At 54.5% G+C, this 26,551-nt stretch overlaps 3 protein-coding genes across 5 annotated transcripts in view; 2 read left to right on the top strand and 1 right to left on the bottom strand.

The window, feature by feature from the left end:
- Positions 1–9,297, top strand: part of NRBP1 (nuclear receptor binding protein 1) — a 34,899-nt gene extending 25,602 nt beyond the window's left edge. The window contains exons 8-18 of the mRNA XM_084202697.1: positions 3,413–3,496; positions 3,752–3,810; positions 4,924–5,022; positions 5,096–5,228; positions 5,502–5,604; positions 7,252–7,302; positions 7,395–7,530; positions 7,655–7,708; positions 8,070–8,133; positions 8,217–8,272; positions 8,455–9,297. Coding sequence (XP_084058823.1) covers positions 3,413–3,496; positions 3,752–3,810; positions 4,924–5,022; positions 5,096–5,228; positions 5,502–5,604; positions 7,252–7,302; positions 7,395–7,530; positions 7,655–7,708; positions 8,070–8,133; positions 8,217–8,272; positions 8,455–8,553 — 938 coding nt within the window. The 3' untranslated portion in view covers positions 8,554–9,297. The remainder of the gene's footprint in view (positions 1–3,412; positions 3,497–3,751; positions 3,811–4,923; positions 5,023–5,095; positions 5,229–5,501; positions 5,605–7,251; positions 7,303–7,394; positions 7,531–7,654; positions 7,709–8,069; positions 8,134–8,216; positions 8,273–8,454) is intronic.
- Positions 9,298–9,414: 117 nt separating this feature from the next.
- KRTCAP3 (keratinocyte associated protein 3) lies at positions 9,415–11,655 on the top strand (the record flags this gene model as incomplete). The annotated part of the gene is made up of 6 exons (XM_084201758.1): positions 9,415–9,624; positions 9,702–9,761; positions 10,262–10,462; positions 10,668–10,802; positions 11,076–11,167; positions 11,336–11,655. 5 exons carry the CDS (start codon positions 9,415–9,417, stop codon positions 11,157–11,159), a joined length of 690 nt encoding a protein of 229 aa, XP_084057884.1. The 3' UTR covers positions 11,160–11,167; positions 11,336–11,655.
- A 360-nt stretch (positions 11,656–12,015) lies between these two features.
- IFT172 (intraflagellar transport 172) overlaps positions 12,016–26,551 on the bottom strand; it is a 38,577-nt gene continuing 24,041 nt past the window's right edge. For 2 of the 3 annotated variants that reach the window (XM_084201772.1, XM_084201774.1), the window contains 19 exons: positions 25,888–25,981; positions 25,591–25,655; positions 25,281–25,461; positions 24,660–24,769; positions 24,513–24,536; positions 24,086–24,215; positions 23,423–23,521; positions 22,964–23,073; positions 22,414–22,477; positions 21,731–21,817; positions 19,275–19,391; positions 18,734–18,844; positions 17,880–17,999; positions 16,405–16,500; positions 15,768–15,827; positions 14,905–15,003; positions 13,199–13,352; positions 12,350–12,438; positions 12,016–12,148 (listed from right to left, as the gene is read on the bottom strand). In XM_084201772.1, the coding sequence (XP_084057898.1) occupies positions 12,059–12,148; positions 12,350–12,438; positions 13,199–13,352; positions 14,905–15,003; positions 15,768–15,827; positions 16,405–16,500; positions 17,880–17,999; positions 18,734–18,844; positions 19,275–19,391; positions 21,731–21,817; positions 22,414–22,477; positions 22,964–23,073; positions 23,423–23,521; positions 24,086–24,215; positions 24,513–24,536; positions 24,660–24,769; positions 25,281–25,461; positions 25,591–25,655; positions 25,888–25,981 (1,900 nt within the window). In that variant the 3' untranslated portion in view covers positions 12,016–12,058. The remainder of the gene's footprint in view (positions 12,149–12,349; positions 12,439–13,198; positions 13,353–14,904; positions 15,004–15,767; positions 15,828–16,404; positions 16,501–17,879; positions 18,000–18,733; positions 18,845–19,274; positions 19,392–21,730; positions 21,818–22,413; positions 22,478–22,963; positions 23,074–23,422; positions 23,522–24,085; positions 24,216–24,512; positions 24,537–24,659; positions 24,770–25,280; positions 25,462–25,590; positions 25,656–25,887; positions 25,982–26,551) is intronic. The other variant, XM_084201773.1, reaches the window with a different exon arrangement.

Here is a 26,551-nt window from a genome sequence, read left to right as displayed (position 1 = left end):
GCATGCTCCTGTAGGAGTGCCCATTATCTCTTTTTACGCTTTTATTGTCAGATTGAGTTCAGCTTGTCAAAGACAGGTTGCTTGCCCTACCCTCTGCTGTGCTTCACATCTCTTTCTATCACCTGTCCTGCTCAGACACCGTATTTGGCTGAACCTTTTTCTAAAATTCATCTCTGCTAATTGCCCACCAGACTTCTCAGTTCCCTTGGGGCTCTCTTGTAATCTTCCCCTTGTAGTCACCTTCTTGGGCTGAGAAGGACACATTTGTTGTTATTGTTGGTGATCTGACTTTCATTTATGGTCTTCATCATTTGTCTCACTCAGTAGCCATCCTCAGCCTTCATCCATCCAATCATGCACAGCATGGAGCCGGTTTGAGGATACAGAAATAGGTGTATGAGTGACAGATAGCAGTCATGTGTGAGTCAGGCAGGAGAGCCTGTGTGAGAGGTAACTTCAGGTGTGTTCTTACCTTGTACAGTCAGGAGGTTGATTTAAAATGTAGGCTCAGGTGAAGCTCCCAAGCCCTTGCCATTGCTAAGTGGCCCATGCATCAAGATGACTGGCAACAGTGATCAGACCACACTCAAATTTCTTGTCTTACCATCTAAAATCCTGCCACAGTTGTGACAGCACTTCTGGCTGCTGTGTTGAACACACCTGCAGGAAGCTTTTCAGAGCTGACCTTAGGAGCAAGTTGTGCTGTCAGCAATGCATAGAGCAGGACTGTGTCTGGCAGGGCTGTCCCTGCTTAGCTCTGAGACACATGGGAGATTCTGGGGGTCTGATGTCATTGACCCTCTGCTGCCTCAGCTCTGCAATAACAGAGTGAGGTGACACCTGTCACCTCAGCCAAGCTGCATGTGAGCTGGGGTATAAATGGCTGGAACAGGCAGATTCCCTGCCCAGTGTAGCTTATCAAACCCAGCTGCAGAGCCAATCTCTGCAGTAGTGATGAAAAAACAGTCCAGTAGGACTCAGCAAGTTAGGAAGCACAAGGAGCAGGGTACCAGAGGGGACAGGTCCCTGGCTGACCCACAGCAGCAAATTCAGAGCTCTCTTTGTGTCAGTTCTGTGTGTCTGAGTTGGAGGGTCCCACAGACGGACCAAGCCCAGTTCTTTCCAGAAATGCTGGTGCTGTTGCAGAAGGTCTGTGGGACCTGGATGCAGAGGAGCTGATTATTAAGGCTGGCTGGACCTGATGAAGGACACTGTAGATGGAGCCCACTACAGAGGGCTAGACTTGCACTCTACCTGCACTCTACTTGTCTGGTGTAGAAGTGTGTCAGCTGTCACCACTGAGGTTTCTGCTGATAATCTCTTCTGTGACTGACTGCTGCCTCATCCCTATCCTTAAACGGGCACAGGAGCCAAGAACAGAGTGCCTGGACAGTGAACTGGCCTTACCATCCAACATGTGCTCATAAAAGGCTTTAAAGACACTGGAAAAGGAAGCTGATCACAACATCGTGTGGAGGGTGACTTTCCTGGCTGATTCGGCTCTGTATTTGGCAGGACCGGGTTGTTGAGTTTTTGGTCCCTGTTTCCTTTTACAATGTGAGTTTAAAAATAAGTTATTTTCTCTCCCCACATTGTCTGGTTTGCCACTGGGAGTCCCCCTGACATGCCCGCAGTAGCTGTAGGTTTAACAGGTATCACAAACATCTGTGTGATAGTTCTGTACACTGCACTGGGCACAGAGACAGCCAGGATCCCATAAACAACAATATAAATCTGATGGTGGAACAGAAGGGTTTCTAAAGCCTAAAATACTCTTTTTAGAAGGCCTGTTATGAGAACCCAGTGTGCTGGACAAGTCATGGGTGCTTTACTCTGTGTGCCAAGTCTGGCACTGGATGGATGTATGGTGACAGGGTTGGTGCTGAGGAGTTGGCTCCAGCAGCACACAACCAGTCCAGTGCAGAGGACTGGGCAAACTCCAGTTGTACCTGACTGAGGAGTACAAAATACTAAGGTGAACAGAAGTCCAGAGCTCATCATTTGGGTGCTGGTGAGGATCTGGCATTTTCTGGCTCCTCAAGGGAGGCTTCAAGCCACTTTGTCATGTGGGGGTGTTGAGATCCTTTGGGACAGTCTCCAGTAGAGAGAACTGGTGTGATGGTGCACTGCCCTGGCCAGAACTTGTCCAAAGCAGTCAGTGTCACTGGGAAAACAAAACATGTCTTAGGAGAAAGACATAGAGTGTAGCTTATGCTGCTTGGTGGTGTGAAGGTGAGAGGATCTGGTGATGTCTGGGAACAGGTGAGCACTAGGAATGAAGTCATCTTGCTGGACTCCTAGAATCAGAGCTAACACAGGGAACAGAAAGCAGTTCCTTGTGAATGGCTGGTTGGTGAAGAGGCCCCTAGCCATTGGAGCAAGCTCTGCTTCCATGCTCAGATTGGGTAATCTGATCTGGTATGTGCCAGGCAGCAAGGCTGAGCTGAGTTACCAGGGAAGGTCCTTCTTGTCTGACTAGAGCCCAGAGAGCATCTCCTCTCTGAAACTGGTAACTGGTCACTCAGCTGGGAATCCTCCTTGGTGTGGAAAAATACAAGTGGTTTGGCACGTCCTGTGTCAGCCCACGTTGCACCAGTGCAGATGGGGACTGATGGGGATTGTCCAGGGGGTGACCAGGTGGGACATGGGATTCTGGGACTGGGCACATTCCAGTGTGACAGTGGAGCTTCAAATGGGTGGTGGCTCTGTGCTCCCTGCCCACCTCACTGTTTCTCTGGCAGACAGCTGCTTAGTTTCAGAGTTTGCAGTCTCTGCAGAGGTGGCTGTCCCAAAAGCTTATCTTTCATGGGAGTCCATACTTGTGCTCTGCTCACTGTTCTTGTGGCTGCAAGTTATTTCCTCCCCACAGCTGTGAGTGGTTTGTGGAGGTGCTGGCTGCTGGGAGGTTCTGCTGTCTGGGTGGTCACCTCCCTTCCCTCAGCAGCTTGACTTGATTCTTGTCTGGAGGTGCTTTGGCACCATCTTCCTCCTGAAATGTGGAAGAGTTGCCTGGTAGGTCCATCCTCCCAGAACTCTGAGGTGGTGACCAATTGCAGTGACCTTGGCACCTCTGGCTGTTCCTCAGGCTGTTGTTCTGAATGAGTGACTTGCTTGTGACAAATGCTAAGGATCTGTTTGAAGTTAGGCAGTATTTCTGCTGCGACTTGTTCCCACCTTGTCTTCCTGGTAGGCAGCGGTTGTGGTCTCCAGGTTTGCCCTTGGAGAGTGGTGCTAAGCTGCTAAGGAAACAATGCAGGAGTGTATTGGGTCAGGGCAAGAGATGAAGACTCACCTGAATGCCACCATTCTGCCCCTTTGGCAGCAAGGGCCTGGAGTTGCAGGCGTTCCCTGGGATGTCATCAGGGATGGGATGTGGTTTCCTGTATCCTAAGCATTCCTGGTTTTCTTCTAGTGGCGCCGGACACAATTAACAACCACGTGAAGACCTGTCGTGAGGAGCAGAAGAACCTGCACTTCTTTGCCCCAGAATATGGAGGTATGCTGTGGCTGCAAGCCTGGGCATTTTTTGTCCTTACTGATGCTTCCAAGCTGTGCTGCAGCTTGTTCTCAGTTCTGGGCTCCTGACAGATGCCACATTGACAGTTCTGAGCCGTTTGCCTGCTGAAATGCTTCAGCTCTTCTGGTCTTTGGTAGCAGAGGAGGGAGAAGCTGCAGGACTGTCCCAGGCTGGTGCAGAGCGGTGCTGCTGCATGCAGAGCTGACTGATAACAATGCTGTTTCTGTGTTACAGAAGTTGCCAATGTCACCACTGCTGTGGACATCTACTCCTTTGGGATGTGTGCACTGGAGGTGAGTGTCAAACTTTGGGACAGAGATTATGAATCTGAGGAAAGAGAGAGCTCTGGAAGGGCTGTGGCCATGGGTGGGTTTGCTCAGTGACAAGTGTTTTTTGTTCTCAGAACCAAGTGCAGTTTGCCTTGGCGGGATCCCTATGGAGGCTCCCCCAGGTGCCTCACTAAGGAGTAAATGGCTCAGGGATTTGCAGTTCTTCCCAGATTCCTAACGGGTAATGAATTACTTAGTGGGTCTTGGCCAGTCCTGAAGTCAGACTCACTGGCTGGAAGGAATAGTCACTTCTGCAGGCTGTTATGTAATGTCCATGTATGTGCCCAGTGCCTGGGGTGTTTGGGGCAGAGGACAGCTGTAGTCTGTCACTTTGTCTGGGCCAGCCTGTGCCCATCTGATGGAGGTGCTGGTTGCAGTCAGTGTGAGTCTGACATAACCTGGTCATAGCAGATTCGTGCTTCCTCTGTCCTTGCAGTCAGTAGGTCCAAGTCCAGGTAATGGGAGCTGTTGTTAGGAGTGTTTTCTGAGAAGAATTGTCAGAAAGAGCCAACTCAAGGAACCCTCAACCTCTGCTGCACATTCCATTAGTGAAGCAGGAAGAGAACTGTGGAAAGACACAACTTTTAGGAAGCAAAACTCAAGCTGAATGCAGAGACACTCACTGCAATATTTTCCAGCCTTTCCTAGCTGGGAATGAGTGTCTGTGTAGTTGGCTGGAGCCCATTCAAGTTGTGTGCTTGCTCTTGTTCTGCGATGCAGAGCTATTCACACAGCCAGAAGGGACACTGTCAGATCCTGGCAGTGATCCAGTCACTGCTTCATTATGGAATTATCAAACAGAGTAACAGGCCAATGGATCATGAGGTTCAAAATGGAGACACTTACCGTCCAGGTTGTTGCTGGCAGAGTTCTCGGGGCTCCCTGGCAGTCTTGGGGTACTAGGAGCAAGCTGTTGTAATGAGGCAGCCATTCTCTCTGTCTCTCCAAATGTGACCTTAAGTACCCCCACACAGCTCGGCTGTGGTGATCTCATGCTTGGCAGTGGTCTCCTTGAGCCTGTCTCCCCTGCAGTCTGTCACTCCCAGTGGAGTCTGATGCTCTGCTCTGTGTTTGCAGATGGCAGTGCTGGAGATCCAGGGGAATGGGGAGTCCTCCTACGTGCCGCAGGAAGCCATCAACAGTGCCATCCAGCTGCTGGAGGACCCCCTGCAGCGGGTGAGCCACGGGCCTGCTGCCCTGCACTGCTCTGCTGCTGCTGCTCGTTGTCTCATGCAGGTTTTTTCTCCAGGAGTTCATTCAGAAGTGTCTGGAGCAGGACCCTGGCAGGCGCCCCACGGCCCGGGAGCTCCTGTTCCACCAGGCGCTGTTTGAAGTGCCCTCGCTGAAGCTCTTGGCTGCTCACTGCATCGTCGGGCACCAGCGTGAGTACAGAGCCTTGGGAGCCATGTCCCCACGTGATGAGTGCTCTGCAGAGCTGTGCTGAGCTGTCAGTGTCCCCCCAGTGAGCTGGCACCCTGGGAACACCCCTCCCCATGCCCTGCTGCTCTGCAGGTTCCTCGCTGTCCGACACAGCTGTGGGGCTGGGAGGGCTGTGGTGTCCAACCTGCTCTGAGAGCATCTCTGCACTTGTCATTGCTTTTCTAAGGCTGGAGAGGGAACTCCAATTGCTGCAAGTTACTCCTTTTTTTTAATAGATATGATTCCTGAAAATGCTTTAGAAGAAATGACCAAAAACCTGGACATGAACGCAGTGTTGGCAGAGATCAACCATGAGGACAGGGAAGGAGTCAAGATGATGTGAGTCCCCATGATGTGCTCAGGGGGGCTGCTCAGGGGAGCAGTGCTGGGGCACTGGTGTGAGCATTGGGACTGCCCATCACCTCACTGCTGGAGTTTCCCCACTGACTGGGTGCCAGTGGGAGCTGGTGGAGCTGGAGGTGACAAGGAGTCACTGTCTGGGCACACACACTTCTGGGGAGTTATTCCTGGGTGGAAGGAGACCTTGCTCCTGTTTCCTGGGAGTAGTTTGCATGCAGCTGAGATGAATTGTTCCCCAAATGGACAGATGAAATGAACATGCTGTAGTTGGAGCAGTCCCCAGCAAAACATGGCTGAGCAGTTTGGGAAGGTGCTCTGACCAATCACAGACTAGCCAGATGGAGTCACTTTCTCCCTTCAGAGAAAGGGTTCCTCAGTGTTTTCCTAATGGAGCATCTTATTCCACACTCTGCACAGGGAAAGGCAGTTGAGGCAGCACTACTCCAGTGACACAGTGTGACACAGTCAGTGACACACAGCAGTACTTGCACTGTAGGGGTGGCCCCCTAAGGGAGTGACTGTAATACATATGGAACAAGCAGAGTGCCAAAAAAGTGAGGTACATTTTGGATAACAAAGCCTTGGCTAGTCAAGGGATTAGCTGAAGACTAAGATGTGAATACTGTGTTCCCAGAGAAGCTTAGGGTGCTTCCAGGGGAGCCCGGAGTTCTGGGATGCTCAGGCTGCTGAACAAGAGTGACCAAGATGACAAGGAAGAACAGCTCCGTCCGTATAAGCAGCTCTCTGAGCCACAGAGGCCCTTCCAAAAGCTGACATTCCAGTTGTCATAGTGCTAGGAAATGTCGTCTGAAATGCCCTTTGGAATGTTTTTGATATAGTTTCAAAATGGAGGACAACAAGTGAACAACCAAAGCTGTAAATAGAGATCCTCACACACATGGGGTGTCAGTCTCTGCAGGCATGGCTGTCCATGGTGCCAGCCTGGAACTCTCCTGTCAGCAGTGCCATACCTCAGAGTGCTGGAAAAGGGAAAGAAAGCAGCAATCACTTGAAATGTCAGCATCCTTTCTGGATGGTCCATCAGACTGCCATGCAAACCAAGCTGCCAGAAAATAATTGGAAGTTTTTGTTGAAACCTACCTCTGTGTTAGAGGATGGGATATTCCAGCTGCTGGGGGTGTGGGAGGGGCTGGAGAGGGCTCTGGGAGCTGAGGTAGGTGTGCAGCCCATAAAGCACTTGAGGACATCCTGTCAGGCTTCCAGCAGTTTTGCAGTCCTTACCTCATCTCTGGAATGCTTCAGAGCAGCCTTGAGACAGGGGTTTGGCTGCTCAAGTGTTTGCTGCAACCAGGGACCTGGTATGGCAGATATTTGTGAAACAGCTCACCAGGAGCAGTGTCATTGGGCCACCCTCCAGATAACTGCATTGCACAGGTCTGAGGGCTGTGAGACTGGCTCTGCCAAACTGCTGCCTCACCCTTAGCTCACATAGGTAGTTATGTCCTTAAGGGAAGATAAGAGCTTGTCACACCAGTGGCTGCCTGTCCATACCCATCCTGCCTGTGGACACAGCCCAGGACATGAGGATTTGAGACTGCACCCCAAGAGACCCAAGTGGATGGTACTGTGAGACGATTTCTCAATTCAGGACATTTTGTTTTCCAGCTTCTCACAATCTCCTGCACTGGAGCTGGATAAGTTCCTGGAGGATGTGAGGTAAGAGGGATTTTTTAAGACACCTTCCATTGTGTGCAAGACTGGAAAGGTTCTGGAGAGGTATAACCTCAGATGCTGCTCCTTCCTTGTAGGAATGGAATCTATCCCCTCACAGCCTTTGGGATGCCACGACCCCAGCAGCCCCAGCAGGTTGTGGTGAAATCTCCCATTGCTCCCCCGTCGGTGAAAACCCCAACTCCAGAGCCTGCTGAGGTGGAGACGCGCAAGGTAAAGGCTCAGCCTGGCTGAGGAGGGGCTCAGCCCTGCTCTCCCATGGCCAGGCAGGGCTGTGGGGTGGCTGCTGGTAGGGTCTGTGGGGTGGCTGCTGACGGGGTCTGCGCCTCTGTTCCAGGTGGTGCTGATGCAGTGCAACATCGAGTCCGTAGAGGAGGGCGTGAAGCACCACGTATGTTTGTACATCTGGCTGAGCAGGGGGAGGCTGGGGCACTGTGCAGGGCTCGTGGCTCTGATGAGCTGCTGGTGCCTGGGGTAACCCTGCACTGCTGCAGCTGCCACCATAGGACCTGTCCCAGGCCTGTGCCTGCTGCTGACCTGGCACCTGGCCCACCCCCAGGCCCTGGCTCCCAGCACAGGATGGTGCTACCAGCTGCAGTTCAGGATGAAACTGGCTGTGGCTGTTCTCTTAGATCCCTGTGGGGCTCTGGAGGGGTGGTTCCCATCCCAGGGGGCATTTCTAGGGTTGCTTTGGGCTTGCCATGGCATCTCGTAGGACTGTAATCCCTCATGAGAATTTCTTTGCCCTGCAGCTGACACTGCTGCTGAAACTGGAAGACAAGTTGAATCGACACTTGAGCTGTGACCTTCAGCCCAGTGAGTACCCTTCTGCCCCTGCCAGGTGCACTGGGCCAGCAGCACACTTGGAGCAAGGACTGACACCTTTCCTTGTGTTGTAGATGACAACATCCAGGAGCTGGCAGCCGAACTGGTCCAGCTGGGATTCATCAGCGAGGTAAGCAGGGGCTCAGGTAGAGCTGTGGGCCTGTGTTCCTTGCTCAGAGTCCAATGGTTTTTGCCCTTTTCGGGGGCAGGAGGCAGGAGGAATAAAGCCAGGTCCCTGCCCTGGGGGTCTCCAGCCATGCTCTCAGCTTTGAGTGGATGGGGCTTACCCCTCACTGTCCTTGTTGTGCCCAGGCTGACCAGAGCAGACTCACCTGTTTACTTGAAGAGGCATTTAGCAAGTTCTACTACACTCGGAACGGAGCCCTGACGGCTGTGACTGTGTCATCTTAGCCCCGTGGCTCCTGGGCAGCCAGCGTGGCCTCGCTGCCTGCGACCATCTGTGTCTGCCCTCCGCTGTCGGGCACCCGCAAGACCCCAGCTGCAGTGCTTGGAAGCTCGTCCTGCATGTGCCGTGGCTGGGCTCATCGACAGTCCTCCCTGCCCGCCTCCTAAAGGGGACTTTGCGCATCAGTATTATTTCCAGCCCTGTTTTTGTTGGGATTTGCCAGGTTGTGCTGCGGAGCTGAGGCCTGGCTTGGGGCGTTCTGCAGCCCCACTCATGTGCATGGAGTTTGTTCTGTTTGAATTGTACAAAGTGTCTTTTGCACAGCACAGAAATGGGTTTTTTCTTTCCTTTTTTTTTTTTTTTTTTTGGTTTCATTTTTGTTTGTTTTTTTGGTTTTTGTTTTTTTAATTTAAAGGTAAGCAGGGGTGAGCCCCTAAGCCCTGCACCCCCGGTCACTCCCCCCCATTCCCGCGCCACGGGCCCAGGGGTGGCCGAGCTCGTCCCCCCTTCCCCGCCCGGCGCTTCGCTCCCGCCGCCGGCTGCACTTTGTTTACTGGTTCGCACCCGCCGGGGTCACGGCGTGCGCTGGCCCCGGGCTGCGGCCCCGCGGCCCCTGCAGCCCCCGCCCTTACCGGGACCTCCCGGGGCTGCAGCGGCCCCGGGGCCCAGTGTCGTCCTGGCGCGCGGCGGGGCCGAGCCGCGGTTCCTGCATCTCATTTCTATCATTTCCTATTTTTAATAAACTGTTTTGTAAAGACGCGAGTGCCGCCTCTTGCGGGGCGGGCCGGGGCGGGCCGGGGGGGCCGGGCCGAGCCGCCCGTCCCTGCCCCGGGGCGGTGCGAGCGGCGGCGGCGGCGGCGGCGGCCATGGCCGGGGGGCGGCGGACGCCGGGAGCGCTGGCGGAGCCGCGGCGGCTGATGCGCTCCGGGCTGGGGCTGATCGTGCTGGGCCACGGCAGCCTCGTGCTGGGCGCCATCGTGCACGGCTCGGTGCTGCGGCACGTGGCCGGCGCCCGCCGCGCCGTCACCCCCGAGTACGCGGCGGCCAACGTGGTGTCGGTGTGCTCGGGGCTGCTGGTGAGCGCGGCCGGAGCGGGCGGGGGGCGGCGGGCGCTGCCCCGCCCGGGCCCTGCTGAGCGCAGCTCTCCCCGCAGAGCATCGCCGCGGGCATCGTCGCCATCCTGGTGTCGCACAACCTGTCCCGGGCGGTCCTGGTGAGTGCGGGGCTGCGGCCGAGCCGGCGGGGGGGCCTCGGCGCGGCCCTGCTCCGCCGGCAGCCGCTCCCCTGGACCTTGGCCCCGCGGGCTCCTTCCGCCTCGGCGGCGGCTGCCGGCGCTGCGGGTGTCGCCTGTCTCCGGCTCGGCCCCGCCGGCCGCTCCGGGAGGGCGGGAGCGCCGTTCTGGGGCAGAAGCGCTTCGGTGGGCGAAGCTGCAGCCGGGTCGGGGGTTCCGCGTGGGCTCGCAGGGTGGGCGGACACGGGGCGGGGTGTCTCCACGGGGCCTGGGCCAAGGGGCGTCCAGCGGTACCGAGCTCACAGGGGGTGGAGGGATGCGAAAGGTGCGAGAGCCTCATCCAAGGACGTGGCTGAGCCGTCCTGGAAGAGGCGAGAGGTCCTGTGTGCCCCTCGGGGGAGCCGCTCTGCGGAGACACAGATGCCCGGCCCGAGCGTTTCCCCAAGCTCCTGCCATCCCACTCGTATTCTTGCCGTCTGCAGCACTGGACCCTGCTGGGCGTCTCTCTGCTGAACTGCCTGCTGTCCACCGCGTGCAGCGTGGGGCTGGCGCTGGCCTTCGCCCTCACGGTGCACAGCCGGGGCACGCACCTGGTCCGGGGCTGCAACAGCTCCGCGCTTCCCCTGGACGCCCGTGCAGCCATTGCGACCAATGACTGTCCCTTCAACACCACACGCATCTACGTGAGTCACGGCACAGCCCCACTCCTCCCGGCAGCTTCTTTCTCTCTCTGCTTCCTCTGTCTTTTCTTTTCACTCTCACTCTCCGTCCCGTTTCCCTTCTCTCTCCCTCTCCCCCTTCTTTCCCCTGCTGTCCACACAGTTTCTGCTGAGTGTGCTCAGCCAGCCCGGTGCAGTGCCCACGTTCCTGTGACCCCCTGCCCCGCAGGACACAGCCCTGGCCCTCTGGTTCTCCTCCCTGCTGCTGGCAGCTGCAGAAGCCGTGCTCTCAGGCAGGAGCTGTTTGGTGGCTCTGGTCTTCCGGGGCATCGGGCCCTGTGCACACAGCTATGGCAAAGAGCAGGTACAGATCTCCCTGGATCTCCCCCATGGTTGCTGCCTTTGTGCTGCACTTGTAAGGTGCTGGGTTCTGCTGGGAACAAGGCGGGGATGCTGAGTTGGAACCTCTTCAGGTTCCAGCCTAAGTGCCAGACCAGCACCCCTTCATGGGGAGTTGCAGAGGGACCCTCTTCTTCATCCCTCACATAGCCAGGCTTGTTCTTTTTTTTTGTGAGAACATTGCCCATCGCATCCTTGCCACCCTTCACTTCTTTTTGTCTTTTTTTCCTCCCTCTAGGTGGCCAGGTCAAGTACAGCTATGGAGAAGCCACTCCGTGAGAGGCAGCAGCTCCTGGCAGGACTTGCTGAGTCTCCAGCGTAGCTGGAGAGGTGAGTGCCCCACATGGGCCGTGCTTGGGATGGGGGGAGCAGGCTCTGCCATCAAGAGGGCCCATGCCCACACCAGCCCCCCAAACACCCCTTCCTAGGCAATGGGCAGAGGAGTCAGTGATGCCCCTGCAGCACGGCCTGGCACTGACACTGCTCCTCCTCTCCCAGGTGGTGCTGCAGGAGCGCTGTGATCCAGCAAGGTCAGGGCCAAGGTGGTGTCACACCTCCTGCAGTGGGCTGCAGGGGTGAGGGTGTGCCTTGCCCCCTCCCCCCAGCTTCTCCACCCCACCTGGGACAGACCCTGCAGGTCAGCAGGTGCTGTGGTCCCCAGATGCTCTCCCACCCTCACCCCAAGCTGCTAGGCCCTTCCTGGTGGGCTGAAGGCTCTTGTTTCTGTCAGCAGTGATGGGGGTGGGCAGAGGTGCTGGGGCCCAAGTCCTGGTGCCATTGCAGGCATGGCAGCTGGCTGTGCCTGTGCTCGTGCTGACATGTCAGGGAACAGAAGGGGAAGAATCCCCTTGGTGTAGATCTCTAGTTTTCTTTAATAAATAAACTTTTCCTTTCTACACTGGCTGTTCGAAGTGGCTCTGCCAGGTGAGTACTGGTTGGGAGCAAGGCATGCCAAGGGGAGGAAAGTGCAGCTACTCTCTGAGTCCATCCCTGTGCCTGCCACTCCCCAGCACAGGGATGTTGGCAGAGCCGTGGTCTCAGTGTGGAAGTCACCCATGGACGTGGGGGTTGAGACACGGCGGTTGCAGCCCTGTGCCCAGCAGCTGCAGTGTTCTGGGCCCAGCGTCCCCTGGCAAACAGGAGCACTGCAGGGCTGAGATAACATGTTTATTGGATGTGGAAGGTGCTGAGGAACAGGCCTGAAACCTGCCCCAGTCCTGCTCACTGGAATGAGAAGCTGGTGCTTGGGAGTCCCCCACACCACCGTCGGAGGAACTCGATCACATCCTGGCCCGCAGGGCTGTGGGATGTCTGCAGAAAGAGAGAGGCCTTGGCACTGGAAGGGGGCACCCCTGGGCTGGCAGGACTGGGTCTGGTAATCCCCAGCAAGCAGCACTGCCAGTGCAGTGAACTGCTCTGGGACCATGACTCACCCAGAAGGATGCTGCACTGCCAGCACGAGGGGCTGAACCCACCCTCAGCCTGTCTCCCTGCCTGGGGAGTCTGGCTCACCTTGACAGCCATCACAAATTTGTACCACGCATCCTTCTTCACTTCTTGGCCTGGCCCCAGCTCAATCTTGTTTCCTAGCACTGGGTACCCTGGGCACAAAGTGACACATTCAGAATAAGCTGAGCCCCACAGCAGCCCCCTGCCACCTGGTGCACCCCTTCCCTGTGCTGTAGCTGGGGCTGTCCCAATAGCACAGTGTGTGGGGGAATAATGCTGCCTTGGTCTCTAGGAGACCAAAATGGAGAAGGGATGTTCAAAGTGGGGGAATTGAATGAAGATTAAGACTGAACTGCCCTTGGGCAGTGACACCCAAGTGAGTAGGTCAAACAATGGCACCCAGCTTCTGACTTTAGGAGCCACAGCCCTGTTCCTGGTGGCCCACTCCCTCTTCCCCTTCTCTGACCCTTTTTAAGTCCTGAACTACAGAGCAGGGCCAGGTGCTACCCATTCTCGACTGTCTGTGCTGGCCAGCCTGGAGTCCCCAGGCAGAGCTGTGCCAGCCTGAGCCATCCCTGAACCAGAGAGTAGCTGAGCTCAGAATTGCTTTGGGGTCTGAATGGCTCAACTCCCTGTTCAGGCCGGGCCACCCCAGCCCAGGGCTGTGTCCAGATAGCTTCTGACTGTCTCTAAGGATGGCACTCACAACTTCTGTGCAACCTGTTCCATGCTGACTCACCCCCACAGTACAAATGCGCTATCTCCTCCAGCAGAGCTGGTTCCCCACAGCCACACAGCCCCTCCAGTGCTCTCAGAGCACAGCCCAGACCTCCTGCCAGACCCACCCTGCAGTTCCACTCCCTGCAGGGCACTGTGTCATCTCTTGTCCAAGTGAGCTGGCCTGGAGCTTACCCGTGAGCAGGCAGGGCCGGGAGGGCACGCCGGTCCCCGCTGCCACCAGCGAGGCTTCGTAGGTGCCGCGCTCATCCTGCGGCAGCGCCTGCTGCAGCCGCTGGTCCATGGACACCGTCAGCACCCAGTCCCTCACCTCCTCCCGCTGCTCCTCCTGCGGGCAAAGGCCAGTGCCAGGCTGGAACTGGGATGCTGCTGCTGCCCCACCGCAGCCCCACAGCAGCAGGGAGCACAGGGGAGAGCAGGGACGTGCGTGATGTGCACACAGCACACACGTGCAGGGTGCACAGCGGGGCGTGAGTGTACATGTGTGTGCTGGGGGGGGAGAGAGAGAGAGAGTGTGCATGTATATATGTACAGGAAAGTGTGTGTGTGTGTGTGTGTGTGTGCTAGGGAAAAGAGAGGGAGAGAATGTGTGGGTGTGTGGGTGTGCTGGGGAGAGAGAGGGGGAGAGAGAGAGAGTGTGTGTGCATGTATATATGTACAGGAAAGTGTGTGTGTGCGTGTGTGTGTGTGTGCTAGGGAAGAGAGAGGGAGAGAGAATTGTGGGTGTGTGGGTGTGCTGGGGAGGGGGGGGGGAGAGAGAGAGAGAGAGAGTGTGTGTGTGTGTGTGTGTGTGCGCTAGGGAAAAGAGGGAGAGAATGTGTGGGTGTGTGGGTGTGCTGGGGAGAGAGAGGGGGGGAGAGAGAGAGAGAGTGGGTCTGAGTGTCTGTGTACAGGTGTGAGCATGCTGGGGAGCACAAGAGAGAGAGAGTGTGTGGGTGTGTGTGTTTGTGTATGTACAGGTATATGTGTGTGTACAGGTGTGTGTGTGTACTGGGGAGCACAAGTGTGTGTGTGTGTATGTACAGGTGTCTGTTTTTGTGTGTGTGTGTACAGGTGTCTGAGTGTGTGTACCCAGGTGTGTGTGTATATGTGTGTGTGCACACAGGGGTGTGTGGTTTTGTGTGTGTGTACAGGTGTGTGTGTCTGTGTGTATACATAGGCGTGTGTGTGCACACAGGTGTATTTTTGTGTGTGTGTAGGAATATGTGTGTGTGTGTACCACATCTGTGCACACGTTTGTGTATGCAGCTGTGTGCACACTTCTGTGCATGTGTGTGTGTATGTACAGGTATATGTGTGTGTACAGGTGTGGGTGTGTGTGCTGGGGAGCACGAGAGAGTGTGTGTGTGTGTTTGTGTGTGTGTGTGTACAGGAATATGTGTGTGTGTAGAACACATCTGTGCACACGTTTGTGTATGCAGCTGTGTGCACACTTCTGTGCATGTGTGTGTGTATGTACAGGTATATGTGTGTGTACAGGTGTGGGTGTGTGTGTGTGTTTGTGTGTGTACAGGAATATGTGTGTGTGTAGAACACATCTGTGCACACGTTTGTGTATGCAGCTGTGTGCACACTTCTGTGCATGTGTGTGTGTATGTACAGGTATATGTGTGTGTACAGGTGTGGGTGTGTGTGTGTGTTTGTGTGTGTACAGGAATATGTGTGTGTGTAGAACACATCTGTGCACACGTTTGTGTATGCAGCTGTGTGCACAAGTCTGTGCATGTGTGTGTGTGTGCTCACACTGGAGGGACAGGCAAAAGATGCCAGTTCTGGGTCCGTTTCTGTCTCCTGCAGCCTCTCCAATCCCAGCCCCACCCCAGTCCCTGTTCAGAGGCCCTGAAGCAGCACCACTGCTGAAGAAGACAGGTGACACTCACAGGCACGTGCTGATGGGCTGGAAGGGGCACTTCAAAGGGAATGTCTGTCTGCTGAAAATCAGAATGGTCCAGGGAATCCAGGTTCCCTTCTTCAATGGCCTGGAAAGAAGGAGTAGAGCACTGGGCAGTACTGGTTGTAGAGCCCACAGTACAGTTCCTGGCCAGGATGCCCCTGCCTGTTGGTGCTGTGGTGACCAGGCCCTCCTGTCACCCATGACCACACTCTGCAGTGTCTCAGACTGTCCTGTGCAGGTGGCCTTGAAGAAGGGAAAGATGGAATTGGGTGCTTTTGTTTACCGCAGCTGCTGCTGACAGCACTTGAGAGTGTGGCACAGTGAGATGTGTCAGCTCCCTTGGATTTGGTGTTTCTGGTGGCCAGCCTGCTGGACAAGCAAGGGACTGAGGGGACTCCAGAGTCCTGTATCACAGCAGCCAAAGCACTGGGTCATGGCCTGCACCTCCCAAGCAGTTTTTCTTTCCTTGGAACAACTTGAGTGATCACCCTGAAAGCTGTAAAGGCATCTGCAGCCATGAGGATTTCAGGCCTGAACTGTCAGGCCAGCGTGCTCTTTGCTGCATGCACACAGTGGCACTGGCACACCCGGGGTGACTGGGGCAGGGCTGTGCAGGTGCCCTGCAGGGCAGGTCCTCCCACAGGGAGGGTGAGCGTGCCCCCTGCTCCAGGCACACACCAGGTGGGGTCTGGGGGCTCTCCCCATCGCTCCAAGCTCCAATGTGCTGCCCTGCAGGAGCCTCAGGTGAGCCCTGGCCAGGCTGGGGGTCTGTGGTGGCCCTGTGGCAGCAATGGCAGTGCCACTGCCCTTTGGAGAGCCAGCCCTCCCTCCCCCACGGAGCATACTCACATCTGAGAGGTCCAGGAAGCGGTTCAGGAAGACAAATGCCATGCTCTCCCAGCTGACTGCCTGGTATGGAGGGGAACCCTGAGTGAGACTGGGCAGCTCATCCTCACAGCCAGTTCTTCTCCCAGAGCCATGGCTAGGAAGGATGTGGCTCTGTTTGTGCCACAGTGCCCAACCAGCTCATCACCACAGGCTGTCCCACAGAATGGAGACAGGCATTATGACCAGGCTGGATGGGCTTGGAGCAGTCTGGCATCGTGGAAGGTGTCCTTGCCCATGGCAGGGGATGGAACAAGAAAAGCTTTAAGGTCCCTTCCCACCTAAACCATTCCATGATTCTGTTATTGCACAGCCAAGCCCAGGCAGTGAGGACAGGCTGCTGTCCTTGCCATGTGTCACAGCTCCCAGGCAGACTGTCAGACACTTGGGTGATGAAGAGCAGAGCTGAGCAGCCCCACATCCACACTGACACAGGCAGAACATGGCCTCTGTCCACCCCTGGCTCTGTAGGTCCCATCTGCTCACTGGCTGAGGGGAACAGCCTCCAGTGAGAGTCCAGGATTTGGCAAGATAAAGCCAACAACCCCCGAGCCCAGGGTGTCCTGTGTCCTTCCCTGGTGCAGAGGCAGGCAGCTCTTACCTTGGCAGCCATCCCAGCCTCATAGAAAGCCTTGTCTGCAGGGAGCAGGTCTGTGTGGCGCAGCAGGGAGATGGACAGCTGGGCAGCCATGGTGTCCTGGGGCACAGAGCAAAGACACAGCCATTCAGCAAAGAGAAAACAGGCTGGAAGGGATCTCATGAGATCCCCCCAGACTCACAGCAAGGACTCTGCACCCACACGTGCCCTACAGGTAAAAAAGGTCAAAAACTTCACTCCTGACCCTGAGTTCCCTCACTACAGGACACATGGGACTGTCACGTGAGGGTGAAATTCTTCTGCTTTATAAGCCTGGCTATTTTTCACAAGAAGCTACACCCAGACATCCCCCATCTAAGTCACAGAACAGGTGAGGTTGGAAGGCACTGCTGGCTTGACATTGCTGGCAATTTCCAAATTCTGCCCCTAGCCCCAGTCAAAGCAGAGGCAGCTACATGCCTGGTTCAGGAACATGCCTGGTCAGGTTTTGACCATCTCAAGGAATGGAGACTCTCCAGCCACTCCATAAATCTATTCCAGCCACAGTCTCAATAAATTTTTTCTTGTATGCAATTATGCAAGAATTTTGATGCAGGGGTGAGGAATTGAAGGGTAATTTTCCTTTGCTGCTGCCAGATACCTATTGTCACACAAGAACTGTCAAGGCCACCCCTTCTTCATGGTCCCAAATAGACTGCCCAGCCCTTCAACCTTCCACAGCTGTGGAGATCTGTACAGGTTTCCAAGACATCAGGCTTGGCTCTTGCTGTCTGACATGTCTCTGAACCCCCAACATCCACACACAAAGCCATGGGGAAGTCCCAGTCTTCCCTGTGGCTTTCACTGGGGTTCTTTTCCTTTTCCCAGCCTTCTCCATCACAACTCTAGTAGCACATCCATCCAGAGCTCTAGAACAATTCCACAATATCACATGGATCAAGACTTCAGCAGGGAGGCCAAGAACAAATCTCAGCACACACGAGACTCCAAAAGAGTCACAGGGCCTTGTGATGCCCCCACAGAGGCCCACGAGCTCCCAAAGCCCCCCAAGAGGCCAAGCACACAGCACCAGTACCTGCTGAAGCCCTGGGCAGATGATCTGCTCAGGAGACCACGTGTGAAGCCCAGCAGCTCTTGGAGCCCAGGAGAGCAGAGAGGAAGACATCCCTCTCGGGAAGATCTGACTTTTTGTGATTCCTAATTTTCTACTGGCACCTCTGCTCTCACAAGTGGCTCAGCTCCAGCCCTGGTTTACAGCTCAGCCACAGAGGCTGGGACAGAACCCATGGTAAGCAGAAAACACCACCTATAGCTCCACCTGCTAGTGGTGGGCTCCCAGGTTACTGCAGTCCCATTCTCAAGCATCCATGATGGGTGAGTTATGGGAAGAGTGACCTATGAATAGCCCCAAACCTGCAGATGCCCTTGGGGCTCCCCTCTCTGGGTGGTGACGTGGCAGAGGAGCTCCAAAGCCTCACCAGCTGCTTCAGGCCCTGCGCGGCGGAGCGGGCGGCGCAGTAGTGTGAGATCAGCAGCATCCTCTCAAATTCCTCGTGCGCTGCAGTGTTTGCCTCACTGCACTTCACCAAGTTTTCACACTGAGAAGAGAAAATGAGAGCAGGAGAGCACGAGGGCACTCGTCATCCACGTGAGACAGGGAAGTCAGGAGAGAGAAGGATCTGGAATATCCAGACACCTCTGGGACTGGACGAGGGCTGGGCCTTGGGTGCTCTGGGTCTGAAAGAACGCTGAAGGAAGGAGGCTGTGGGAGCCAGGGGGAGTCAGCAGGACTGCAACAACAGCCAGCACTGGAAGCAGGGGTGAGCCTGCATGGACAAAGGGAGGATTTTTTGACTTTGCTTATGCTCGCAGTAGGGACAGGAACAGAGATAAGGCAATAATGGCTCTGGCTGAGGTGTTCTGGACAGGAACGAGGAGCAGAAGGCTCTCGGCCTCCATGCAGAGAATTCATATTTTCCAGGCTCAGTACCTCTGTGCCTTCCCTGTGCAATCTGCTGATTGCGGGGTAGGACGAGAAGAGGATGTCGGGACAGCCCTCATGTTGCAGTGACACCTGAAGCTCTGCCAGGGCCAGTGTCCAGACCCACTCCCAGGATTTGGCCTGGAGCACAGGGTCTGCTTCTCTGCCTTCTCTTGCTCAGCCACATCCACTTCCCAGGATCCTGTTTTCCTACTGTCTGCACTGCCAGCTCTCTGATCTTAGCTTGTGTTCTAAGAACACTGTCCATGCCACCTGTCAAGGGACTGGTTCCTCTCCCTGCTGTCAAGCCCCCCAGGAGCTGAGCAGGCAGGGGTGCACGGCCACACTCACCAGAGCCAGGAGCACGTCCCGCAGCTCGGCCCAGCCGCAGTACGCCTCGGCACAGTTCCTGCCAGAAGCATTCACCATCTCCACAAACAGACGCTTGTAGATGTTGAAATTCTGCAACAAAAAGGACACAAGTGTGGAAGGAGACAGATGAGGAGTCAGCAGACTCCAGAGCTCTCCTGCTGCCAAGCACAGGCCAAGAAAAGGGCTGCAGGCCACTGGCTGGAAGGGGGGCTGGGGACAAGGCAGGCAAATGAGGAAGGATGGAAGGATGCTTCCTGCAGCCAATGCTCTCAGAGAAGAGGCAAATGGTTCCTTTTGTTCTGAACTTGGTGCTCAAGGTGCTCAAAACGAACACACACACTCTCAACTTCCCCTGCACCTTCCTGTGGAGAACAAGCTGGGAGATTTCCTTCTTTCCTCTGGAAGAACCCACTGCAGGGCTGGGAATGCTGAACTCGAGGCAATCCAGCTCAGGCTGGGAGCCTGATCATGCAGCAGATCACAGGACCCTGGACAGCCCAGCTGGGAATGCCCTCCTTACCTGTGGGTTGGCAGGTGCCCCGTGTTGGGCATACAGGTGCAAGGCTTTGTCCCAGCAGCCCTCACAGATCAGGTGTGTGGCATACAGAGCCACGTACTTGTGCAGGACCTGATAGCTCTGGAGAAGACACAGGGAAATCAACAGCATGAGGCTCATGAACTTGGTGGGGATGGATTCAGCCATGTGTGCACAACCCCACACACCTGAGTCCCAAAGGGTGAAACAGGTAATCAGAGCCAGACTGCCCCAAGCACACCTGGGTTAGATTTGGGCCCTACTGACACCTTTGTCTTGGCTGGCTGATGCTGTGCTGACTCTCCACACATGCAAATACAGCTGTTTTGCAGCTCCCCACCACTTGCCAAAGGAATACTGCCAAACACCTGAAGGATGCAGCACCTCTATTATGTGTCAACAAGGCTACTGTAGCGGACACTGAGATGGCTCAGGCCCCGTGGAGGATGTAAGCCTAGAGATAAGGAAATGCTGAGTCAGAATAGCTAAGCCTGGAGTCCTCACTTAGGTCCTCTGGCCTAGCTTATCTCTCTGTGACCCTATAGGCTAGTTTCCCTAACCCTTACAATTGGTCAGTTCCCAATCCCCGCTAACCCTATATAAGCAGCCACCCTGGCCCATTCTGGTAGAAGAGCTGCCGTCGGAACCCTTCGCGAACCCCCTGCCAATAAACCATCGTGGAATCTCTGAGGCTGCCTTCTCCTCTCTCTCCGTCTGCTCTGTGGAAGCCACTGCGGCCAGCACCTTAGCAAGCAAAGAGCTGAAACTATAAAAGAGCTGAAAATCACTAAGATAATCACTGAGCTTGCTGAGGTGCCAGGCTATAGGGCTCTTAGGGCTCGGACACCTGGCCTGCGGAAGGCTGAGCTGCCCGGCCCAGACTGCTCACCTGAGGAACCCTGGTCCCCATAGATCTCGCTATCCGGCTAGAAACGGCCCGGTGGCATTACACAGGCTACCAGCTGTAAAGCAGCCCTCAGTCTAACACAGAAAGTAACTAAAACCCTGGGTGAAGATGTTTGTAATTTACAAAGCTGCTCTAGTCCATTACCCACACGCTGTCACAGGTCCAGGACTGCAGGCCTTCTTAGAGTGCTGCTGATCCCACAGACACTGCTGAGAACTGCTGTTGGCCTTACAGAATTTCAAGTGAGGAAAGAACTGCTTCACACATGCATAAAGATAGCAATGAGAGGAAGAAAATGGCACAAAATGTGCAACCCTGTTAAAAACTGAGCAATGGAAGCAAGTTTATTATGCAGAAGAAGGACGAGTGTCCCAGCAGATGTCCAGAACTCCAACACCCAGATGGGTGCTGGTGGAGCACTGTGTTCAGCATAGCCTGGGATAAAGGTTAAGTCTGGTATGTGACCTGTTTTAATAAATGTCCCATTTTTGCTGCACAATCACTGTAGAGCAGCTGAGTCACAGTGATTATATTCTGCACTGGTTATGGAAAAGGATCATGCAAATGCTCTCTTGGAGGCAAAAGCAGACACCAAGATATTCTCAGACTCAGTGTGGCCTTGTGGTGCCCGATACAATAAAGTGAGTGTTTCCCATTAAATGGAGTGTGCAGGTATTCTCTGGCTCCCGATAAGCAGAATATCAACAGGGAAGCCTCCCAAGACAACGACTTCATCAGAGACCATCTGCATCACAGAGAAGCCCAAGTCTAAGAGACACCAAGTTCACTCTAGTAGAATCCAAACGTAGGGTATCGGGACCAAAATTATAAAACCACAGTCCCGGACATTCCCAGTGCTTTTCCAAGGCTTCAGCTGGCCTGAGTGACAAGTTGTGATGTCCCTACTAACTGCAGATGCCGATGCCAAGGCTGCCCTGTTATTCAATCTGAACCAATATCTCATTCCAAAGAACTGCTCACCCTTGGTTACCTCCATGATCAGCAGCCATTTAACCAATAACTGTTTAATAGCCAATCACCAATCAATAACCATGCCTCAAAGTACATCCTGGTAATCGAGAGCTGTGTTCTCCTGCTACTCCCTTGAAAGAGCACTGTAAAATAGTTTCATTTTGCTTTCTGCATTTTATTAATCTGATGAGGTAATTTTGTTAGTTTCAGATCAGTAAAACTGAAAAAACATCAGATTTGCTTTCCTGACTAGGATGTCTCATTCTGACTGACACCACTGCTCTCTCAAGAACACAGAGAAAGAAGCCTTTCTTCTACAGATCACTGTTTCCATGGTACCAATTACTTCCAGCCCAAACAACTCATTTAGCTTCTTCCAATGCTCCATTAATCACAAAATTTAAACACAATATGCTTCCAGGTTCTAGCACTTCCCCACTCAGCCTCACTGCCACTATGGGGACAGTGGTGTGGAGCTCCTGCAGTGGCTCTCCATGCTGCCCACCCACTGCAGCGTTCCAGGAGCCCAGCTCTGTCCCTGAGGGCTCACACAAGAACTCACCTGCTTAGCTGCGACCTCCAGGCACTTTTCCCACTGCCCCTGCTTTGCATATATATCCAGAGCTGCCATGACATCAATTCCCACCAGCTGAGGATGGAAACAGCCATGAATTCATTGTGCAGGCCGGGCTCCCTAGTCACATGCACACAAGCATCAGGTCAGCCATGTCTTTTTTCCCAGACATACAGTCTCTTCCCCTTCACAGCATGAAATCACAGAGCCTGTGTGACCCATCTTCCACTGAGAGGGACCTGCTCAGGGTGAGGAGGTTGGCCCATGTGAACCTTATGAAGGCAAACAAGTGGCAGGTGCTGCCCTGGGTCAGACAACCCCATGCACAGATGCAGCCTGGGTGGAGAACGGAGGGCAGCACAGAGGAGAAGGACTTGGGGGTGTTGGTGGACAACAAATTGGACGTGACCTAGCAATGTGTGCTTTGAGCAACCCACTCTAGTGCAAGGTGTCCCTGCCCAAAGCAGGAGGTGGAATGAGATGAGCTTGAGGTAAGCTTTAAGGTCCTTTCCCAGCCAAACCCTTCCATGATTCTGTGGTTTGGCATGCAGTAGCCATGGCTCACAGGCACACACAGACTTCTCACTCGTACTCATAGTCAGGCAAAAGACCCCAGGATCTGCACAGGTCCTGACATCACTCCCCTGCCTGCAGACATCCCAAATACGTACCGAATCCACCTTTCCTTGTTTTTTTAAATACTCCTTGTAACGCTGATCCACGTACTCCTCTGACCTGCAGGTAGAAAGAATCCCAAAAGGCAGCAAGACTCATGTCTTGCAGCAGTGCAGAGGCCGGATTCAACTTTGGAACTAGCAGACTTGCAGCTGTGCTGTGTCGTGCTAGCAGGCTGCTGGTGCACAGATGGACAGGGAAGGAAAGGGTCTGAGCAGCTCTTCACAACATAATATGTGAGGAGAATAAGGGCTCACAGGGCTTTCAGAAGGAAGTGCATGCACTGAGTTATGGCAAGGGAAAGGGAGATAGGGATGGGGGTGAAACCAAAGGGGATAACAGTTTCAGTGGGATGTGTGGCAATAGGAAAGTGTCAGAATGTTAAATGGCTTGGGAAGGGTGGCTGCGGAGAATGTGCCCTGCTGAGTGTGGGAAAGCCACTGTGGGAAGAATCCAGGAAACCTAGGGGCAACAGGACAGGACAGGGGACCAGCTGGGGGTGGGAGGGGAACTGGAAGGGTGTAGTTTGCAAAGATCAGGGCATACCTGGGGTCAAACTCCTTGGCTGTGTGCTTGGCTTTGCTCCATTCCTCCCCTTCAATTAAGGCATCAATAGCTTCTCGGATGAGGTCCAAGTTCAGGTAGAGCTCAGCTGCCTGCAGGGCCAGAGACAGTTCCATGGGAGGCAAAACTCCAAGGGTTCCCTGTGCCCCAGGCTGAAGCTGGTGCAGGACCAGCACACAGACACAACAGAAAGTCTCTTCCCAAAAGATAAGCTTCTCCTCCGCTTCCTGCCTTCTCCCAAGGCCTGGCTCTCTCACACTATTCCAGGACTTGATTCATTCCCCTCTTTCATCCTCCTTGAAGATTCTGCATGGCCTACCTCTAGATGAGGCCATCCATCCACCCATCACCCCAGGACTTGACCTCCTTCCCTTGGATAGAGCTCTCCCTTCTAATGTCACTACTTCTTCAGCAACCCTGGAGGCAGGAGCCAGTCCTCACCATGCTGTATTTCTTCATGGCCACCAGCTGAGGAGCTACAGTCCGTGTCACCTCCATGCTCTGTGACTGATGCAAGAATTTCACAGCCAACTCAGCAGCCTGTGAAGAGAAATTGTCAGCAGCTCAATTGATGAAAATGGTGGGAGAGTGGGATGAAGCTGGGAAGTGCTCAGTCCCAGCTAAAAGACTGACAGTTGGAAGCACTTGTATGATGGAGGAAGGGGAGAAATGGCAGATCGTTTCGAGAAGTCAGAGGAGCAAAGCCCAGCTACTTTCACACACGGGAGAAGATCAGACAAGGACATAATTGTAGTTGAAGTTGGTAGAAGGACATGAGCAAGAACACAGCACAAAGGCTGGTGGCACAGAGCACAGGAAGGTGCTCCTCTACCAAGGGCTGAATCACAAAGTGCAGCTCTGCAGTGCAGGGAGCTGTGGGCACAGAGATATGGGCCTGCCACAGGCAGAGGTGCCAGAGCAAGGGAGGCAGCACCATGCAGGATAAGCACAGCCTGTCATGGCTCAAGAGAACAGCTATGAAGCTTTCAGCCCTGCAGGCTCTCCTGAGCCCTGTAGTGACACAGATCTCTGAGGTGCACTCAGGTTGTGGAAGAGCTCCCAGGCAGAAGAGCAGGTGAAGGGAATCCCAGCCCCTGACAGTACCTTCAGTAAGCACTTCTCCACCAGGACACTGTTGCTGGGATCCCGCACCTTCAGGTAGCAGTCCACGGCCCTGGCGTACTCCCCAGACTGCTCCCACTCCCGTGCCTGCTCCAGCAGCCCTTCAGTTCCACTGCAGGAGGAATGCAGGCTGTGAGCAGGATGGGGATGCTGCCAGAGATCCTGCAGACAGCGTGTAGGGAGTGGGCAGGGAGGTGCACATGGCAGGTAAGCAGGGAGTTCAGACAGAGCGGAGCATGTGGCAGAGAACATGAACAGGGCTGAGGAAAGAACTGACCAAGGACCCTGGGGAGATGCAATGGCAGTACAGGAGACCATGGAGATTTGTAAGTGGGGCAAGATGCCATCTGGGAGATCTTGGATGGCAAAAATAAGACTCCCAGAGAAATAAGGAAGAATGATAGGAAACCTATGCAGTAAGAAGTCCGGAGTCCTCAAGAAGGAAACAAGTGGATGTCAGGGATCCCATCAGGCTGTCTCTGAAAGGTATCAGCAAAATGGCCATGGGGAAGAGCTTCCAGGTTATTTCCTGCAGCCTGACCACAGCACTCCTTACCTGGAGCCTTTCTTGCCAGTCTCTCTGCCACACTCCTCCTGCAGCTCTCCCAGCCGACCAGGCGAGTATTCCTTGCAGATCCGCAGGGCCTCGCTCCACATGCCAGCCTCCTGCACAGGCACAATGGGGAGAAGTTCTCACCGGTTCACCAGGATCCTCCACACTCCTGCTATCACATAACACACCTATCCCCTCATCTTCATCTTCCCAGAGAACTGACTAGAAGAAACAACCACAGTAGCACCACCCCACTCTTTCCTCCCTGAGAATGGCACCTGTGTCTGTCCAACTGCCCTAACCACCTCAGGGGAACACAGTCATCCATTCCAGCCACCTCAGTGGAATAGACACTTAAGCCTCCAAATGCACCCACTTGTGCTACCCCAAGGACCACCCACAATCTGGCAGGATACATCCTCCAGAACTGTGACAGAACAAAGCTATCATATGAAATCCACTGGTTCAGTCCTCAGGCCAGAATTCAGTTCCTCCAGAAACCCTGAGTAAATAGTTTCTCTACTAAGCTGACAGGGGGAGCTGGGAGGTGAATTTCACTCCTTCATCTAATTTGGGTTCTTGTCCAGTGAGGAAGCCAATGATGTTGCTACAGACTTCACTCACCTTATAGTACTTGATGGCCAGCTCAGGTCTCTGTGCTCGCAGGAGGAAGGCCTCTGCCTTCTGGAACTCTCTCTGCTCAAAGGCAAACTGTGCCTGTCCAACCAGCACATCAGCCACGCTGTCTGGGTCGTGAGCCTCAGCCACACGCTGTGCAGCGTCCCAGTTCTGGTTATGCACAAACCTGGGGATGAGATGTACCAGGGACACCAGGTGTAACAACAAGGATGACAAGGAGCAGCCCAGTGCTGGAGAGGCACCAGGGTGGCATTGCACGGAGAGAGCAGACACACAGGATGTGGAGGACACGTACATCAGCACAGCTTCCTTGGGCTTCCCAGCTTTAATGAACTCTCCTTCAGCCTCTTCAAATTTGCCCTAGAGGAGAAGAAGTGATTTGTTTGCACACCTTCCTGTTCTGGCATCATCAATGACCTCCTCTACTCATCCAAGGCAGCATTTATGAAACACAGGTGTGTGGAGCTTAGCACTGTCATCATGGAGCCCTTTGGAAATGCAGCCACAACTGCGACTGCTGCAGCAGCCCAGGGACAACTGCTCAGTTACCTGAGGGACTGGAGAACTTGCACCGTTCCAGGGGGAAAATTACCTCATCTTCTAGGAACATGGCATACTTTAAGTGGATGTCTGGCATCTTCTGCTTCATGGAGAGGCGGGCCAGTTCAAAAGCAAATTCGAAGACTCTGCAATGAAAGAGAGAAGGACCGTGCTGTGTATGCCTTCATCAAGAACAAGACATCAAGTAGAGCACAAGACACTGGGGAGGGGAGGGGAGGGGAGGGGAGGGGAGGGGAGGGGAGGGGAGGGGAGGAATACAGGGGTCCCCAAGTGAATTAGCACTGTCTGTTCCTCCTGTTCCTGACCAGGAGCTTTTAGAGTCCCTGCTAAGGAAATCTGGCACCTTCACACCTGCTGTTAGAGCCCAAGGCAGGAGCCAAGAGATGTGGGAGCCTCAGAAAGAGCAGTAATGAATGGCCATACAGGCAGACACCTGGCCAGCTGCAGAGCAGGGCCAAAGCTGTTGTGGCAGACAGTTACTTATGGTGACATGAGGAGCACCTCCTCTCATGATCAGAGGATCTCACAAGCCTTCCCCTGCAGAGGCTGAGGGACAACTTGAATTTGCCTGCCAGCTCAGACTTGGCATTTGAGAGACTGACACAAAGATGAGAAGTGTGATGGGTCAAGGATGTGGAAGGCCTGTGTGAAGCATGGTGGGGTGGGAAGACATGTCATTTTCTGGATCTGCAGGT

The sequence above is a fragment of the Fringilla coelebs genome (assembly GCF_963513975.1).
Source record: "Fringilla coelebs genome assembly, chromosome: 3".
NCBI classification, from domain to species: Eukaryota; Metazoa; Chordata; class Aves; order Passeriformes; family Fringillidae; genus Fringilla; species Fringilla coelebs.
The sequence above is the reverse complement of the archived record's forward strand: the minus strand, read 5'-3'. Positions and strand labels throughout refer to the sequence as shown.